The 17,502-nt window shown below is 42.5% G+C and overlaps 1 protein-coding gene across 14 annotated transcripts in view; it reads right to left on the bottom strand.

The window, feature by feature from the left end:
* BRSK2 (BR serine/threonine kinase 2) overlaps positions 1-17,502 on the bottom strand; it is a 324,688-nt gene that overhangs the window by 88,421 nt on the left and 218,765 nt on the right. For all 14 annotated transcript variants that reach the window (XM_052811057.1, XM_052811058.1, XM_052811061.1 and 11 more), the window contains exon 4: positions 4,849-4,989. In XM_052811057.1, the coding sequence (XP_052667017.1) occupies positions 4,849-4,989 (141 nt within the window). The remainder of the gene's footprint in view (positions 1-4,848; positions 4,990-17,502) is intronic.

Here is a 17,502-nt window from a genome sequence, read left to right as displayed (position 1 = left end):
ATCTATAAACATATTAGGAGACCAGCAGAAGGGTTTGTATGCATAAACCCTTGCTTGCTTTTTAACAATTATTTCCATTGATCTATTAAAACATATTGCTTCTCCCTACCAGCCTCGCCTCAAAACATATATTCCATGTATTTCAAAGCCAGAACAGACTGTCAGGCCTGATCACCACTGCTGTACTTGCCAGGGGACATTACCTGGTTATGCTTACAATAAGACTATGCCATTTTTGAGTTTCCAGTGGCTTATATAAAGAAGTAAACTTACAAAAATACATGTTGTCTGACTTTAGCTGAGCTCATAACTTTGCCTTTGGCATTGCAGCTGCTGTACTTGATGGGTTTTCTCTGGTTCCCTGTACAAGGGAAAATTCCTCACTGTTTTAGAGCGAGTCTCAATCACAGATCTGAAACTCCTGGATTCAGGCTATGATTGGTGAATCTTAGCTCTCAACAAGGGAGAAAGGCACCTTTCTCACTTCTGATGGTCTGAAAGAAAACTTGAAAACCTAAAGACTCAAGGACCAGAAAAAAAACCAACCAGAAACCAAGCTTATTAAGTTCCACAATTTCTAGACCAGTTTCACATTTGGAAGCCTTGAGTCATGATTTCAAAGTGTCCAGCTGCTGCAGTCTTAAGTGTTCGACAGACCATCCCTGCAGAACACCACAGCATGCTCCTAATAAATGAAGCAAGGCAGAGCAGGGGTCATGAGGAGGGTGGCACTACCTGACAGAACATGGCACCTGGCATTCTTCGGCTTTCTCTGTGTCTCAAAGACACCCCAGATTTCTCCCTAAAAGCGTGCTTCCTTTACTGACAGTGCTCTGCAGCTCCTGCCTGCAGGAATATACCAGAGATTTTGGCACTACTGCTGTGAAATCTTGAAGCGTTATTTTATGAGGAGCCTTTCCCCCTCCTGCACTGATGGCAAGAACACAAGGCAAAGTCAAACAAAGCTCTTATTCATTGCCTCAGCACTCTAAGTCACACCCCCCCATGCCTACGCATGCATACACAGACACACTTCAGCAAGAGCCTTGTGCGTACTCAAGCAAGCACAGCCCCAGGCAATGAAAGGAGAAAGGGCCCTCATAATTGTCATTTATCAATATTCATAAAGAACCCGCCTTAACCCCTCTCGTGCATGCTCGGTAAAAAAAACACAAAATGAAACCCAACCAAAATAAAAATAAAATGAAATAATCATCTTGCTGTTCATTACCGCAGGGGATTTCCTCTCAATGTCACCACTGCCCTGTGCAGTAATTGGCATTATCTGTTATCTCTGAAGCCATAATAAGGTTTGCCACGGGGCATTTTCTGTAATCATATTTTTATTTGTCAGCTTGTGAGATACTGACACCAAATATGAGCTTGACCAAAGCAAAAACCCAACACACACAAAATACGCACGCCGCCAATCCCAGCTCTTGCTGGTGATGTCACACGCAGCCAATGAGGCTCCCGCCAGCTCTCCTCACCCAGCTCCCACCCTCTGTTGGCGATGCAGCATTCCCTTGCTGGAGATAAAAAAGACACTTCCTGAGGAAAGCAAGGATTTGTGACCTACCCTGATACGTGCTCCTGCGCTGCTTCTGACAGAAGACATAGTCGGCACTGAATTAGCTGACAGCTCTGCCACAGTATGGAGGCAGGATATTCAAAAGGGACTATTGATTTGGGGCACCCAGCTGAGACATCTGAAAGGCCCTGAATTTCGGAGAGCAGACACCCACCATTAGGTGAATGGCAGCTTAGGAGAAAAACATCAGTTATGTCCAAAGAAAACTTTCTAGGCTAGGATAGTCTTACACTGATGTCCAAGGAACCCCAGGTTCCTCTGCCATTTCTTGCACCACTGCTGAGCGTGTCTGCTCTGGGCACTGCAGCATGGTGCAGAGCCCTCAGAGCTAGCACAGAGGAAGAGCTGGAAGCAGAAGCAAGAATGCTGCATCACTGAGCTAACCGCTCGGCTTGGCAGCTCAGGCAAAGCAGCAGGGCAACACAGATGCACTGTTTGCAGGATCCCACGTAATGCCTCTGCATGGTGCTGTCTGTCTGCACCCATGGTTGCCTGTGGGTCCCTAGCACAGCACAGCGCTACGTACACAGAAAAGTCCGTAGAGAACCCTACAGTGGGTTACCTGTAAGCTTTCCCCCATGGCCAACCTGTACCACAAAACCCCGTAAGTGACTGTACCTCGGAATGAGGTACTTCAAATATTCCCCCGCTGTTCCCATTAAATAAAACAGGAACGGAAAGCTCCTACTTTTTTAAAACAACACACAAACAGACTCAAGCTCCAAGCCTACTCTGCTTCCTTGTCTGAGCTGCTTGTTTGAAAACACCTCTCAGACAGGCAATCTCTCCACACAGTAGCAGTAGAAGCCTTTTACTGACAGGAGGATTGGGGAATCCTTTCTGATTCTTTGATCTGGGAATCCTGGTGCATCAATACATTTTGAGCAGTGAAAGCTGAATGTGGTTACGTACTGCTGTGAAAGTAAGCCACAGATATTTCACAGTGTTTTGGGAGGTACAGGCAGAAGATGGGACAATGATACGGGGCTGGGGATACCAGGCTATCAATCTATTCTGCCAGTAGGTTAGAGGCACCCACATTTAGTCATTAACCAAAGCAGAAGCCTTCATTTTTCAACGTGGTCATAACTGGATAACCTGGCTGATGAGATGATTTGTCATTTCACTGCCCCACAACAGGACAAGGTCAGGCTTCATTGCTTAGGAAAGCACATTAACTTTTACACTCACACACACGCACACACATATATATATGCATGCTCTGATTTTCAAAAAGGGTTTAATGATAAGTGTCCAGAATACAACACAGAGTCTAATATAACACAGACCACACAAGTCTCAGAGTGACCTGGAGAGAGGGAGAGCTTATGAATTACTGCTAACTAACACGGCACTAGATGCTAGTCGAGTGGGAGTTGGCAAGGAGACAGGGGATTTACTTCTAAAGAAGACTACTGCCCACAATCCAGTACGTTTAACAGAGGAAAATGGATTCCTCAAGAGAGACATGCACTCTGCCTTGGAAATTCCACATTTCGTTAAACCTGCAGAGGTTCTTGTCTGTCTGACAGCCTTACCACAATCCTCACTTAGTTTATTAAAGTCTGCCATATCAAGAGATATCCATCACAAGCCCAAAGGACTAGTATGTATGTGTATATATGCATGCTTTCATGGAAACTTCTATCCCAACAGAGATTCATGTTTCTCTGGAATATCCATTTGGAAGAGTAATTAATTTCTCTTCAGCTGTACTTAAACATTTTTGAATCTTTTTGGATTGGGTGTCTAAGTGTTAAGCCAAGTAGGGAACAGAAACATGTATGTATGCAATCCACCAGTGGTTACACTGCCCAGTGTACATAAAAAATGACAGCTGTACAACCTACCATGGATTATGCTAATTATAAGAAGGTCATGATCACTCAATCCAGTTGATTAGCAGGGAGGAAAAATTGTGGAATTCACAGAATAAAACTTGTCAGAGGTCTCTGCCAACAGAGAAAACTTAGATCCTCTAGTTAGGGCACGCAACCTGTTCTTGGCTCCTATGGGAATTTCTCTGACTATTGTAACCCTGCCTGGGCTAGGCAGGCCTTGTCCTCAGGACCTTCTCACCCAGATACACCACCTCTGAACTGCCTCTTCTGCTTCTTAATATATCCTCAAGAAAGGCTCTTATTTCCCTTTCCATTTATTAGAAATACGTTCTCTTTCAGATTAATATTCCATGTTGAAATGAGTCAGAGATGTACAGGGAGGGGGCTAGAAGAGCAAGCTAAATATTTAGGCATCTGTTTTTGCTGTGGCCATTTATGCTGTGGACATCTGGTTTGCGAGTTCTCAGCACAAAACTGGGGGTACAGAAAATCACTGTACAGTTACTGAGAAGTAACTACACAATGTTAATGCAAATCCAACCACTGCAGTATCTATCAGTGGCCCTCGGCCTCCTGGAGGGGGGGATCTATGGCTGTCTGTGGCTTTGGAGAAGCTGCCATGCAGACATAATGTAAATGGTCTCCCCCAGCCAATCTAAGTGTGAGGAGCTGGATTTCTGAGAAATAAGCAGGCAGTTATGGGTCAGCAGCTATACAGAAACTCTGTGCTCAGACTGATTATAACAACTTGATTTCAGTAGAATTTAAATTACTTAAACTTGCTGAAGATGAAGGAGAAACTGGTCCAATTTAAAACACCACCTGAAAGCACAGGTTAAACCACACTTGATGGTTAAATCATATGATGGAGTTAGTGAGTATCAACAGCAGTCAGATCAAGGAAATTCTTCCCTACTGGAAGGGAAATTAAAGGCAACAGTGACTCAAATGCCCAGAAGGGACTCAGTGAAGGCTGCCAAAAGTCAGCAGGTTTCCAAAAACTTAAGGAGGCCATAAAATGACTTTGCTGTATTCGTAATTGTCCCAAGTTTCTTCAGGGATACATTTTGATACAGTGTATGTAATTCTCAGTTATTAGCAAGTGCCCCAAGAATGACGGAAATTAAACTGCTTTTCCTTGGTGGTTTTGGTTTTCCTGGTTAAAGCATTCCCTGTGAGTGACTTCTCCTCCAGTGAGAAATGATGGACAATCTTCTCCATGAAAAGTCTATCTGTGACTGGTGCACTCACCCACAGACAGCCAAGAATTAAAAATTACATCAGCACTTTACCCAATGCTTTTAGAGCTTTACAACATCAGTTACTTAATAGTAACTAATAGTATCAAGAAATAAGATCCCTTTATTCTGTGCTTTTATATAACAGGTAACTCCTGTTGGAAATGGCTGTACTCACCATATTGAATGACTATGGCAGAAGTCTAAAGCAGAGATGATTTGTCGGAAGAACTTCCTGGCTTCTTTTGGTGTCAATCTTCCCTTTTTTACGAGATAGTCGAAGAGCTCCCCACCTGACACATGTTCTAGCACCAAATACCTAGAAAATAACAAAGCCAGGATTTTATAAGCACATTATCATACCAACCACCTCACACTCACACAGTTACATACAAATACGTCTACACACGGTCAAGGAGAACACTTCTGGAAAGAACAGTGGCAGAGAATCAGAATTTTAAAATCAGGAGTGATCAATATTTTTAACAGGAGCTCTGCAAACTTCAGACATGCCACTGTTGGATTCAGTGTTCAATATAATAGTGAGAGATAATCCAGAAGCCAAAAACGACTCAAAAGACTGGGAGGGGAACAAGAGAATAATCAGGTATAAGCTTTCACAGCAGCTCTTAAAGCTACAGTGGAGTAAGACTGTGTCCTAGGAAGCCTCAGATCCCTTAACCAAGGTGACAGTTCCTTTATAACTGTGGCAAAGCTGCACTCACATACTGTTCTGTCTTGGACACTTGAGAACCAGACAGATGTCAACAAACTAGAGGGAACTAAAAAAAAAGAAAGGTGAATAGTTTAAATTATGGAAAAAGATGAAAAGAACTACATGTGCACAACCTACGTAACGGCTTCAGCTTTTGCTGCTGAACAGCAGTGATTTGCTGGAGTAGCTGCCCTCCCTTGCAACTCAAACATGAAAAATGGGACACTGAGTGAATAAATGCAGCACAACAGGGACCTAGGAGCAAGAGAGGAAACCCCAGACCTCACATAGCACTCCTGGCAGTCATAGAGAGAAGACTGAAATCTTCTGGAAGGAAAGGACTTGCCACGGATAGACCGCCTTGTTGTTGTAAGTAGGGGTAATGAAAGGCAGCCAAGCAGAGGAAAACTTAGTACAAATCTCTGGAAATGTTGCCTAATAGTGGGAATGAAATAGTTTCCCCAGGGAAGTGGCAGGAACACCATCAACTGAACCATTTAAAAATAAACCAGATATAATATGGACTAAGCAATAGACTTCTATTGGCAAGAGGATTACTTGAAACCTCCGTGGACTTTTTCCACCTCCATTGTGATTTTGTGCTCTACTGTCTCCTTACTTGTTTGCCCAGCATATACTATTCTAATACAGAATGAAGAAATTATGCAGTGAGATTATTTATTCAGAATCTGAAATGACAAGTATAAACAACAAATTATTATTATTCTTACTGAAAAATCACTTTTGTTCTTTGGCTCTGTTAGCTGGTTTACAGAAACCTGTACTCCTCTCTTACTGCCTAACTCCTTTGAAGTGAGTTTCAGGGTTGCACAGCAAGGCACGTGATCTGAAAGTGGTTTCTGTAAAGCAACAATGCAAGGGTGAACAGTGCATTCAAACCAGTGGCAGTTTGTTTGAGAGACATCACCAAAGAACTTGCAAACAAGAATTAAATATTATTCCAAATTTTGAGTGTACTTCTCTGTCCTCTCCTCCCAACAGCACAGCAAACCAGGCTGAACTGTATGTGCAATATGATCCCTCTCTCTCCATGCTTTGGTTTACAGCAAGCTAGTTTTATTACCAGTATTAATCCAACTCTTCAAATTTGAGTGGACACTGAAAATAATTAATCCAGCATACTGTCTTTTCTGTACCTCAAGCAGCATAATCTCAGAGGAAATTTCTAAATTTGAAATGGAAAGAGGAGAATATTATTATAAATTTGGGGGCTTAATTATTCCTGTTTTCAATGTTTCCAAAAAGATGGAACAATATAAGGACTAAAAGTTGTTCTGAGGAAAGTAAAATTGGCTTAATGATAATGGCATTAGCCTTCAAGTTGCAGAAGTGGGACCTGAGCTCCTCGTCCATCATCAGCTCCTGTGTGACTTCCATGTGTCAGCTCCCAGCCAGCAAAAGGAGAAAGCATTTTCCTGCCTCACAGAAATGCAGCAGAGAATGTAGTAAGAGATGGACATTGATATTGTCTTGCTAGCTAAGTAAGTAGTACAAAAGCACAAAAAAGTGGACAACAAAATGAAATCATAAACTTTAGGGAATTAAAATGGTATTTTCTGCAATTTTTATCAAAATAGAAACAGTTACAAGAAATATGGTAATATTGACCTTTTTTCCATTAAAATAAGTTAAAAAAAGAGAAAAATCTTGATGTGAAAATCACATTTGGAATATGTGGGTTATCTTCTCTCCAAGAAGAGATGAGTAGTTACCAGACTGTCTACTGAGTACACTTCGGTAATTTGGAGATCATCGTTTATCTGCATTACATTTTTTGAGCAAGACATTGAACCGCTCAGAAGACAGTTCATATGCAGTAGCCATGGGCAATGGGGTGTCCACATTTTCAAGTCCCAATCCTTGTTTTCCAACCCTTGGCTAACAGACACTCTGGTAAGAGGGTTTGCTATATAATTCATTCTCCCTCTCATACTAGAGACAGATCTGGCTAACTATCCGATATGGCAAAGCCAAGCCTGGCACAGAATCAATCCTAAAATTCTCCTTGACAGCTCCCTCTCTCACTGTGCCCAAAGCAGCTGGATACAGCAGTGCATCTTGCCCCCAAAATTCAAACTGCTAGCTGCTTTCTTTTTCTGGGAGGTATTTTATGAAGATGATTGCAGTTACAGGCATACAGAACACCCTCCACACTGGTTTCAAATGCACAGTTTTGGAAAATTACAGACCCAGCATTTCTGTCACCCACAGCAGGAACTGCAAAGCAATTTATTTTCATCAACTTCATCTTATTAAAAACACTCAACAAAAATGCACTGACACGTTGTATGAAAAATAATACAAATTGAAAGACAGGGAGCATTTACAAGGTTATTCATTTTTGCTTGCCACATAGAAGCACTAGATATAATAATGGAAATGAACAGGGGAGAACATTTGAAAAAGATTTGTGCCTATGACAAGTCAAGGGACACAGAGAAGCACAGCGACGATGTATTCTGATCTGACAACCCCCCAATGTGACAGGAGTGAGAAGGACGACAAACGCATTTCCCCATGGTCAAGTGCAAGAAATAAATGCTGCAAGGATCATTCCACAAGTACTAGGTGGTTATGTTGCAGCTAGGATTTCTGAGTTCGGATTTGCAGCTGGTCACCCGCCAACCCTATTCCCTCCAGTATTATGCGGGGTTTTTTTAGGATAGCCCCCAACTAGGAGATTTTTGATTAAACAAGGGCATAATTCAGCACCTGCCTCCATCTCTGTGCAAGCCAATGTTTTGTTTGCACATTACATGGCACAGTAGCAGTACACGTTATTTCCAAACAGGCCAACAAGAGGGGTTTACACATTTCCAAATGTTGTACTGGTTCTAACTATCTCTGTACAGTTTACACAATCCTCACTAAATACTGTGTATCTGTATCCATCCATCTATGTGTGTATGTGTGAGTGTGTCTGAGTGACTCCATAAAAGAAGAGAATACACACTCTGAAAAGCCAAACAGAAAAAAGCAAAGGAAAGAAAGAGCATTATTTCAAAGGCTGGAGAATAAGGCATACAGACACTACACCTTTCCTGAATCTGTGGCACGGAACAGAATCCAGATCTCCTGAGTCCACATCAGCACCTAAAATCCTTTACTTTAGCAAAGTGCTATAGGATTGGAAGTATGCCAATGCCAACTCTTGGAGGATCTAGGAGAAGGTAAATAACACATAGCCTGTAGGGGAGAAAAACCACTAAGAAGTATTTGCCTGAATTTCCCCTTCCCTTTTATCTCTTCCAGATATGACAGGTTCTCATCTCACTACAGTACTACTTTTCCCATTTATTCTAAGCAAGTGAGCGAATTATAAAAATCCCAGGACAGTAACCAGAACTAGTCTCCTATTACATTTGGAGATGAAAGTACCTTACTGGTGAATGAAGCTTTTTTTTAAAATCCTGTCTACGTAAGATTGACAGTATCAGTTTTCCCCCTGTAAAAATGTAGGAAACCCTGCTCTGTAAATAGCCATTGCAAGGAGATTCAAGGAAAGGAAAGACCCAGCCTCTGGCTGGCAGCATGCACACTACCTGCTGTGATAATACAGAGAAGAGATATTTTAGGACAAAAGGCTCTGTAAGAGCACTTAGCTCTCACATCTTGGATGCTCTTGACACACACCACCTCTTCTAATCCTTGCATTTCACATGAGAGAAGCTTTACAAGTATTAACCTCCTGTTCTTTACTGATAAGGAACTGTGAAGCAAAGTGACTTGCCCAGGGTTACAGTCACCCAGTATCAGAGCTGGGATTAGGACCTGTGGTCCCTTGTGCCTTCTACTCCATGCTGTCCCCACCACCAATTCCCCCTCTGCTTGCCAGGACACTGGAAAAGCAAGAAAAAAACAGGCTTCTGCAACTCAATATGAAGCCAAATGTATGGGTGTTAAAAATAAATTCTCAATTACTTGTTTTCTTCACTAGATATATTCTTTAAGAGGCTGCAAAAATTTTCACAGGCCACAGCTTGCTTGTATAAAGACACCAAGGTCCACGTCTTGCATATCTCATGTCCCTGCTACAAGCCAAGACTTGAAACTAAAAATCTCTGGTTAAGTTTCAGAGCCTGAAGGAGACAAGACTTTGGTCTTTAAAAACAAAGAAGCCAACCATGTAATACAAGAATAATTTCGCCTATTGGAGAGAAGCAGAGATTGCATGCAGCAGCACTCTATCTAGTCCCTTTGTCATTTTTCCATCTGCATCCCATCATCACCACCTCCCCAATAAAAGCTATTAAGTTCCTAACCTCAAATGACCAACTACATATCATATCAGAGAGGTGCATGCAGCTTATAAAAGCAAGCTTAGAATAATCCTAGGCTCTTTCCTTCCTTTCTTTTTGGTTCATTTTATCCACTCTTTCAGGAACCAAAACAGTAAAGAAGTAATAATGAAAACTAAACAATATAGCAAAGGAGGGGTGATTTCTGCATGTGAAAGAGATGGAGTTGCCAAGATGAATGTGGACAAATGTGGTCTTAAACTACTCCATAACATGGTTTAGTGGGTGGACTCGATGATCCTGAAGGTCTTTTCCAACCTAAATGATTCTATGATTCCATTCTATGGTTCTATTTTGTGCCCCTCAGATTCTGGCTATACCAGGAACCAGCACAGGCTCCAGAACTCTCTAACTCACAGTAGCCTTCCCATGGCTGACTGTGGCTTGTTCTGTAGCACTACTCTTCTCCTCCTCATTACCCCAACTTGTCTGTATTCTGCAGATCACCAGGTGTGACAGCCCACCAGTTTCACATCATTCCTGCATCCTTCAAGTCATTTTAGTCTTTTCTAAATCCTGCATGTCAGTAGGACTCCTAGAAACACAGAGGATGGTCCATTTTCCCCTGGGAATGATCAATAAATATGCGATGATCAACAACAATTTTGTCTATAACCACCATATTTTTTGGTTGTATCCAACTATGCTAACTACCTGACAGGGCTGTGAGGATTTATGATGCCACTACCAGAAGTTAAAAAAAAAAAAAAAGCTGTGACTTCTGCCCCAAAACACACAAAAAAATTTGTAAAATTTAGACACTCAGATAAAAAATCAGAACAGTTTTCTTCCTTTTCTTCTGAATAAACTAAGATGCTGGTTTTCATCTCTAACGTCTTTAGCTGTCCTATCATCAGCTCAAACACAACAAGACTAAAACAGAACTCTTAGCCTTGCCACCTCATTCCACTTCTTCCTTTCTCTGCCCCTAGGGATAACGCTGCTTGTTTGATCACAATTCAGGCTTGTACTGCAGGTGTTACCTTGTGATTCAGGCTTTCTTCAGGTCCCTACAACTTGGTTGTACTGGTATCTTTTAGATGTTTTCTTTATTATACCTCTAAGATAACGGTTCTCCTATCCACCCACATGGCTAAAATTTTATGTCTAATTTTAGCTAGGTATCTTGCATCTAAATTAATTCATCATAATCTCTTTCACTTTGATAAATACATTCTTGCCCCACTGCTGGCGATTCAAAATAGGTACCAGATCATCACTGCAATACCATTTTCTTAGCTTTCCACTTTGACCACTCCTTCCATGCCTGCATTGTCTCCTTTTTTATGGTATATCTAACATGAACCAGCTGCCTTCACTTCTAGATACCTTGTAGCCCCTTCTGTAACCAATCTAGAATCTCTTCTTTGGCCTTTGAGGTTGACTTCTGTCTCTGACCAGCCTCCAAAGCCAGGTTCCACCATCCACTTGTTAAATATCGAGGCAAACGATTCTGTGCTCCCACAACTCCCCCCCCCAACACCTGGAAGAGCCATCATTGTTAATGACAGAGCTACATCATCATTTTTCTTCAGCTCCTTCCTGAAGATTGTTCTTTGCTGTGATGCTTGACAATAGCTTCGACTTGCCCATCACAGGGTTTCCAACAGTTGCTCTGTGTTTCGGATTGTAAGCTGACTAGGGCATAGGCTCTCTTTTTGTCCCATTCTTGGCCAGTGCCAGCACAGCAAGGTCGTCTCCATGACCAGATTGCCTTTGTGCTACAATACTATGAAGACATCACTTAAAACAGCAACAAAGACACTTCTGGTGATTTCTCCTTTCCATCTGGTGGACTATGCTACAACTTATTAAAGTGTGCCTTTGCCCAAGCCTTAGGGAGCTTTGAGGAATAACTCACAGAGCTCTCACTGAGGCAAGGCAGCTACATGCTACCTCCAAAGCAGGACTGTAACAAAAGAAACAGGCTGGTTCTGAGCAATGCCTGGAAAAATGCTGTTAAAGAAAAACTAACTGGCACAGAGAACACAAGGACCATGCAATACCAGATATTTATGGCAAAATAACAACAAAAAAAAAACCCCAAACACACCAGTTATGATCTGTAAAGAACAAAAGCTGGTTTTAAGCCATTAGCAAGAATGGTGTGAAATACTAGAATTCTTGCCAGATGGGATTGCCCACAGTGGCCCATCACTATACATCCCACTGTGGGTATGCAGCTCCTGTTTTCTCAGCCTTATAGATGAAGACAATTTACGAGACATTCACAGCTACACGAATTAGGTCCTCTGGGGCAATACAAATGTATTTATTATTATAAAAGCATTAAATGGATAGAGATCTTTAGATGAAAGCTCATACTGAAACACAAAGCATTTCAAGTAAGTATTAAAAATGCAAAAAAATAACAGTAACAAGAAATAGTCTCTGGTGCCCTAGGAATGGCGTTCAATTCACTCAGCTTCTTGTTTTGGTCAGGCAACAGAAAATTTGTCCATTCAGGGCATGCAATTAGCTGTCTGTTAGGGAACCAGTTAATAATCCATTTTTTATTAAATGGTACGATATTTACACACACGATGCACAACCTTGCTTAAACCTAAACAAGTAGGTTGGTCTCCTACATGAGCCTGAATGGGTACCACTAGGTACCATCACACACCACTGGGTGATGTTATAGGACTTTTACTATGCCAGAAGTTAGACTGGATATTCATGTGGCACTGGCTAGCTTTTAAGATGCACAACTTCAGGTGTGCACTCCAGCAAGATGCAAAACCCAGATGCAGTTATATAGAAAGAGATATACACAAAGACAAGAAAAATCAGGAGAGTTCCTGCTTGCTTCCTCTATGCTCAAGAGTTTACGTTTTGTGATGCCTATGGGTAAGATATTTCATGAAATGACCAGACCTGCTGAGAAGCTCAACTACTCTGTTTTATCACTTAATAGTTGATTACTATATAAAAATCATAAGCATAATCCTAAAACTGGGGAACATGGCATGGATCAAGACACTTTGGAGTTGATGCAGATGTCTAAGCAATTACTGAGGCCAGGGACATGAGTCAGGTAGGAATCTCCTTTATAAAATCATAGAATCATAGAATCATTTAGGTTGGAAAAGACCTTCAAGATCATCGAGTCCAACCATTAACCATGCCCCCTAAACCATGCCCTGGAGTACCCTGTCCACTCGCTTTTTGAATACCTCCAGGGATGGTGAATCAACCACTTCCCTGGGCAGGCCATTCCAATGTTTGACAACCCTCTCAGTAAAAAAATTTTTCCTAATATCTAACCTCAATCTCCCTTGCCTCAACTTGAGGCCATTTCCTCTTGTCCTATCTCCAGCCACCTGACAGAAGAGACCAACACCCACCTCACTACAACCCCCTTTCAGGTAGTTGTAGAGAGCGATAAGGTCTCCCCTCAGCCTCCTCTTTTCTAGACTGAACAACCCCAGATCCCTCAGCCGCTCCTCATAAGACTTGTGCTCAAGGCCCCTCACCAACTTGGTTGCCCTTCTCTGGACACGCTCTAGCAGCTCTATGTCTTTCCTGTAGTGAGGGGCCCAACACTGAACACAGTACTCGAGGTGCGGCCTCACCAGTGCTGAGTACAGGGGAACAACCACCTGCCTGCTCCTGCTGGCCACACTGTTCCTGATACAGGCCAGGATGCGATTGGCCTTCTTGGCCACCTGGACACACTGCTGGCTCATATTCAGCCGGCTGTCAACCAGCACCCCCAGGTCTTTCTCTGCTGGGCAGCTTTCCAGCCACTCTTCCCCAAGCCTGTAGCGCTGCATGGGGTTGCTGTGACCCAAGTGCAGGACCCGGCACTTGGCCTTGTTAAACTTCATACGATTGGCCTCAGCCCATTGATCCAGCCTGTCCAGATCTCTCTGTAGAGCCTCCCTACCCTCAAGCAGATCGACCCTGCCTCCCAACTTGGTGTCGTCTGCAAACTTGCTGAGGGTGCACTCAATCCCCTCATCCAAATCATTGATAAAGATATTAAACAGAACAGGGCCCAAAACCGAGCCCTGGGGAACACCACTTGTGACCCGCCGCCAACTGGATTTTACCCCATTCACCACTACCCTCTGGGCTCGGCCATCCAGCCAGTTTTTCACCCAGTGAATAGTGCACTTATCCAGGCCACGAGACGCCAGCTTCTCAAGGAGTATGCCATGAGAGACAGTGTCAAAGGCCTATATGTCTTCAGTTCTTTTCTGTCCCTATGTTTATTAGTGCCCACATCCGTAAAAAACTCATGAAGTTTGACCACAGAATCAAACACAAATGGAAACAGCTGCACCACAAATGGCATGTGCTAGGCACTGCCATCAATCTTGATGAACTCTGAACCATCTCACAGTAACCCACAATCCCCAGCAGATTATTCATGGAAAACTAACTACTCCTTTTGACCAATTCAGCTAAGAGCTAGAAAACTCATTACATTTCAAAGCTCTGGTGAATCAGCAAGGGGTCTGTCTGGAACGGCAGACTGCCAAAGACAAGCCTCTAGAAGAAAAAAGTCCTGGCGACTCCTCTTCCATGCTACCACCCTACTTGCAAAATGTCCTTCTATAAATATATATGAACAGATGTATGTCTAGCAGGGAAGAGGTTAAAAGTTGCCCAGCCCAGATTGACATGTTGTAGTTCTTTGACGGTTTTTTCACTGCACTGTTTTCTATTGATTAAATAATCTCTATCAGATATTAAGCCCCTTGTTATTGGTGCAGCCTATAAATTATTCAGAAGTTATATAAATTCTTATGGTGGGCATGAATTTTTAAACCCTAATTTGGCACCAGGCCAGGAACTCTTTTTTTTTTTTATTTTTTCCTCGCCTGCAAGAAAATGTGCATGTGTTAGGTTTTTTTTTTTCCAAAAGACAATTTTAACTTTAGTCTGCTTGTTTGAATGGAGATTGTATTTGATTGCTCATCATGTTTGGACATGAACAGGTTGGGGCTTTTGGGGAAAAGAGAGGTAGTAGGAGATTATGCTATTGCACTCTGTACCTTTGATTTATTGGGTGTGAAAGATGTTTTGAGCACTGCCTTCACAGTGTGTAGTCATGTATGCCAAGGCACTGCAGCAGCCATCCCATTTGGGCACATGATATGGAATGGATCCAGCCAGAGGGATCCTCAGCACAGGACGGGCAGAGCTGAGACAACACCCATCAGCTCACTGCTGCAATTCTGCTAGTGACCATATACTTTGGGTTTTTTTTTTTCAGAGCTAAGTGGCCTTTCCTTTAACAGCTAGGGCCCAGACACACACAATGTTGCCTACTGAAGCCTGAAAGAGAAATTAGGCACGTAAATGTACTGTGGCTCTGGAATTACATCTCCCCTTGACCTTTGCTCACGTCACAGAATTGCTCCACTATGGGCCTGTTTTCTCCCAAGCCCAGCATCATGGCCTGGATGGTACGCAAGCACACATGTCAGGCAGTGAGCAGAAGATACAGTCAGGCTTTTGGGTAGAGCTTATTAAGACCATGTTGCATACGGTCTAGTATTAACCATCGCCACCACCTCTGCGCAAGCCCTGCTTTGTGCCAGGCTGGCATGCCTCCTGCAAGCAGTGACACCTATCCTCAGTGCAGCACTCCCTCCCCTTCCCCTGGCCACTATCCAGCTCCTCGTCTCCAGGCCCACCCTTGACTCAAAACCTCACATGTGCTGGCTCCACACCTACAGCTGACTGGCTTTCCTTTGGCTACATGCACTTGTAATTCATGACAGTACTAAAACAAGTCAACAGCAGAAGAAAAGGGGTCAAAGTAGCTGGTTATATTTCTCGTAATTCTAATCAAGGCTCAGGTAGAACATCATTTTGTCTTCCAATCCCGTTCTATTTTCTTTTCCCATATCCACAGCATCTGACACCCCACAAGCAGACTACCAAGAAGGATACCTACCACAAAATTAATTTTCAGTGCTGAGCCCTTGGAGCTGCTCCAACTTTCTGAACTCTCCTTCTGCCTTTAGACAACTTTCCCTACAGATGGCTTGAATGTCAAAGTCCTGGGCTACCAATAACAGAAGAACACTCAGAACCCTTTTTTCTCTTTCTTGCATCCTCTGGCACCTCACAATTAGTTTTCAACAAAAACCCCCGAGAATTACAGGAAAACCCTGCAGGAGAGGACTGGCAGCATGAATGCCTCTGCAGACACCACCAGAGTTTTAAGTCTTTGACTTCTGCTGTCAGCTGATCTTGTATAAGCCAGAAACCTGAGTTGTACGCGGGTAGGAGGACATTTTAGTTTTGTTATCTGGCTCATTGGGAAGCAATGTGTATTATGTACATTGCAATAAGGCTTGGACACTTGCCCAGTGATAGCACTGTACTGCTGAATGATGAGAAAGGGACTTGTGCTTGGAAAAGGAGCTGATGAATGCATGGCACATTTCAGAGAACGATATTCTGATGTCCATTCCTTCTCTCAAACCAGATTCTTGTTTAAAATGCTGATCAAGTTGGACAACATAGAGATTTAAAATAAATGCTCCCACAAAATTTGAGAATTTGAAATCTTAACTGTGAAGATTTGAAAATCAATCAATATAAATCCACACATATATACACAAATATCTGTATTCACCTATAAATAGAAATTTACAGACATATATACAGGCATTGATGGAAAGGGAATCAAAAAATACTAGTATAAACATCTGAAAGAAAAGGGCATGGAGTGGTCCTAGGATGTCTTTATTCTATCTCGTTTCCACTCCCCGCCAAACCCCTGACAATTTAAACTAAACAGCTAAACAAATGATATCAAATGGATAATGCCACCCCTGTTGGGAGTTCTGCAGCAAAACTGTATCAGTCAGCTTTATCCCCTCTGGAAAGAGAAGGTCTCTCTCCTGTGGACTATATATATGATGGCACTTAGGTTGCCATGCTAACAGCTCCTCCAACAGTGGGACGACTGCTTTTCTAAGATCAAAAGGAATGCCGAATTTACTGCATAAAATGCAGTAAATGTACATATCAGACATTTAAAAATAAAGCATAAGATTGCTTCCTAGAAAAAATCTGAGCCAACCGCTTCACTCATGAAGGACTGGGCTTTGCATGTTTCCTCTTATTTAATCCTCAACAAGTCTGCTAATGAGAACCTCCTGCTCATGCACAGTGGTAGTGCTGCTAACAGTGTAGGAACTCTGTCTTCGTCTCCAGTTGCTACACTAATCCTGTCTAGGGCCAGTTCAGGAAAGACCTTTTCTATACATAGCAGAGAGAAAAGAGGACCATCACCAAGGTTCACACAGTTTATTTGCAATGCAGAAGCCGTATCACCAAAGGAGTGTTTCCCCTCTGATATGCATTACAGAACACACCAAAACTGTTATTAGCTTTGTTATCGCCTTGCTCATTCCCTTAGGTTATTTACATTTCCCTAAAATTCCTGACTGTTTGAACGTGGTTAGTCAAAATGACTGGTGCACACACAAATTTTGGTAGCTCATTGATCATTCCCTATTATGAACCAGCAATATAAGTTCTTAAACAACCCTGGGCTTACCCCGTACCAGGCTATTTTAACTCATTCTTGATCTTTAAAATGGGAGGACGATCCCCCCTTCCTGGCTGTTTTGTCTATTAGCATTATATGATGGGAGAGAGGGAGGCATAGATTGTCTGTAGCTATTTCTAAATTATCTGTTACTGTGGACTCTCAATCTTGCTTGAGGGCCATGAGTGTGATCATACAACAAATGTGAAATAATTCAACTGTCAGTAATACCGCTAGTTTAGCTAACATAATGTATATCTGAGGTGGTATATCAGCACA

Source organism: Harpia harpyja, chromosome 16 (assembly GCF_026419915.1).
Source record: "Harpia harpyja isolate bHarHar1 chromosome 16, bHarHar1 primary haplotype, whole genome shotgun sequence".
NCBI lineage: Eukaryota > Metazoa > Chordata > Aves > Accipitriformes > Accipitridae > Harpia > Harpia harpyja.
The sequence above is the reverse complement of the archived record's forward strand: the minus strand, read 5'-3'. Positions and strand labels throughout refer to the sequence as shown.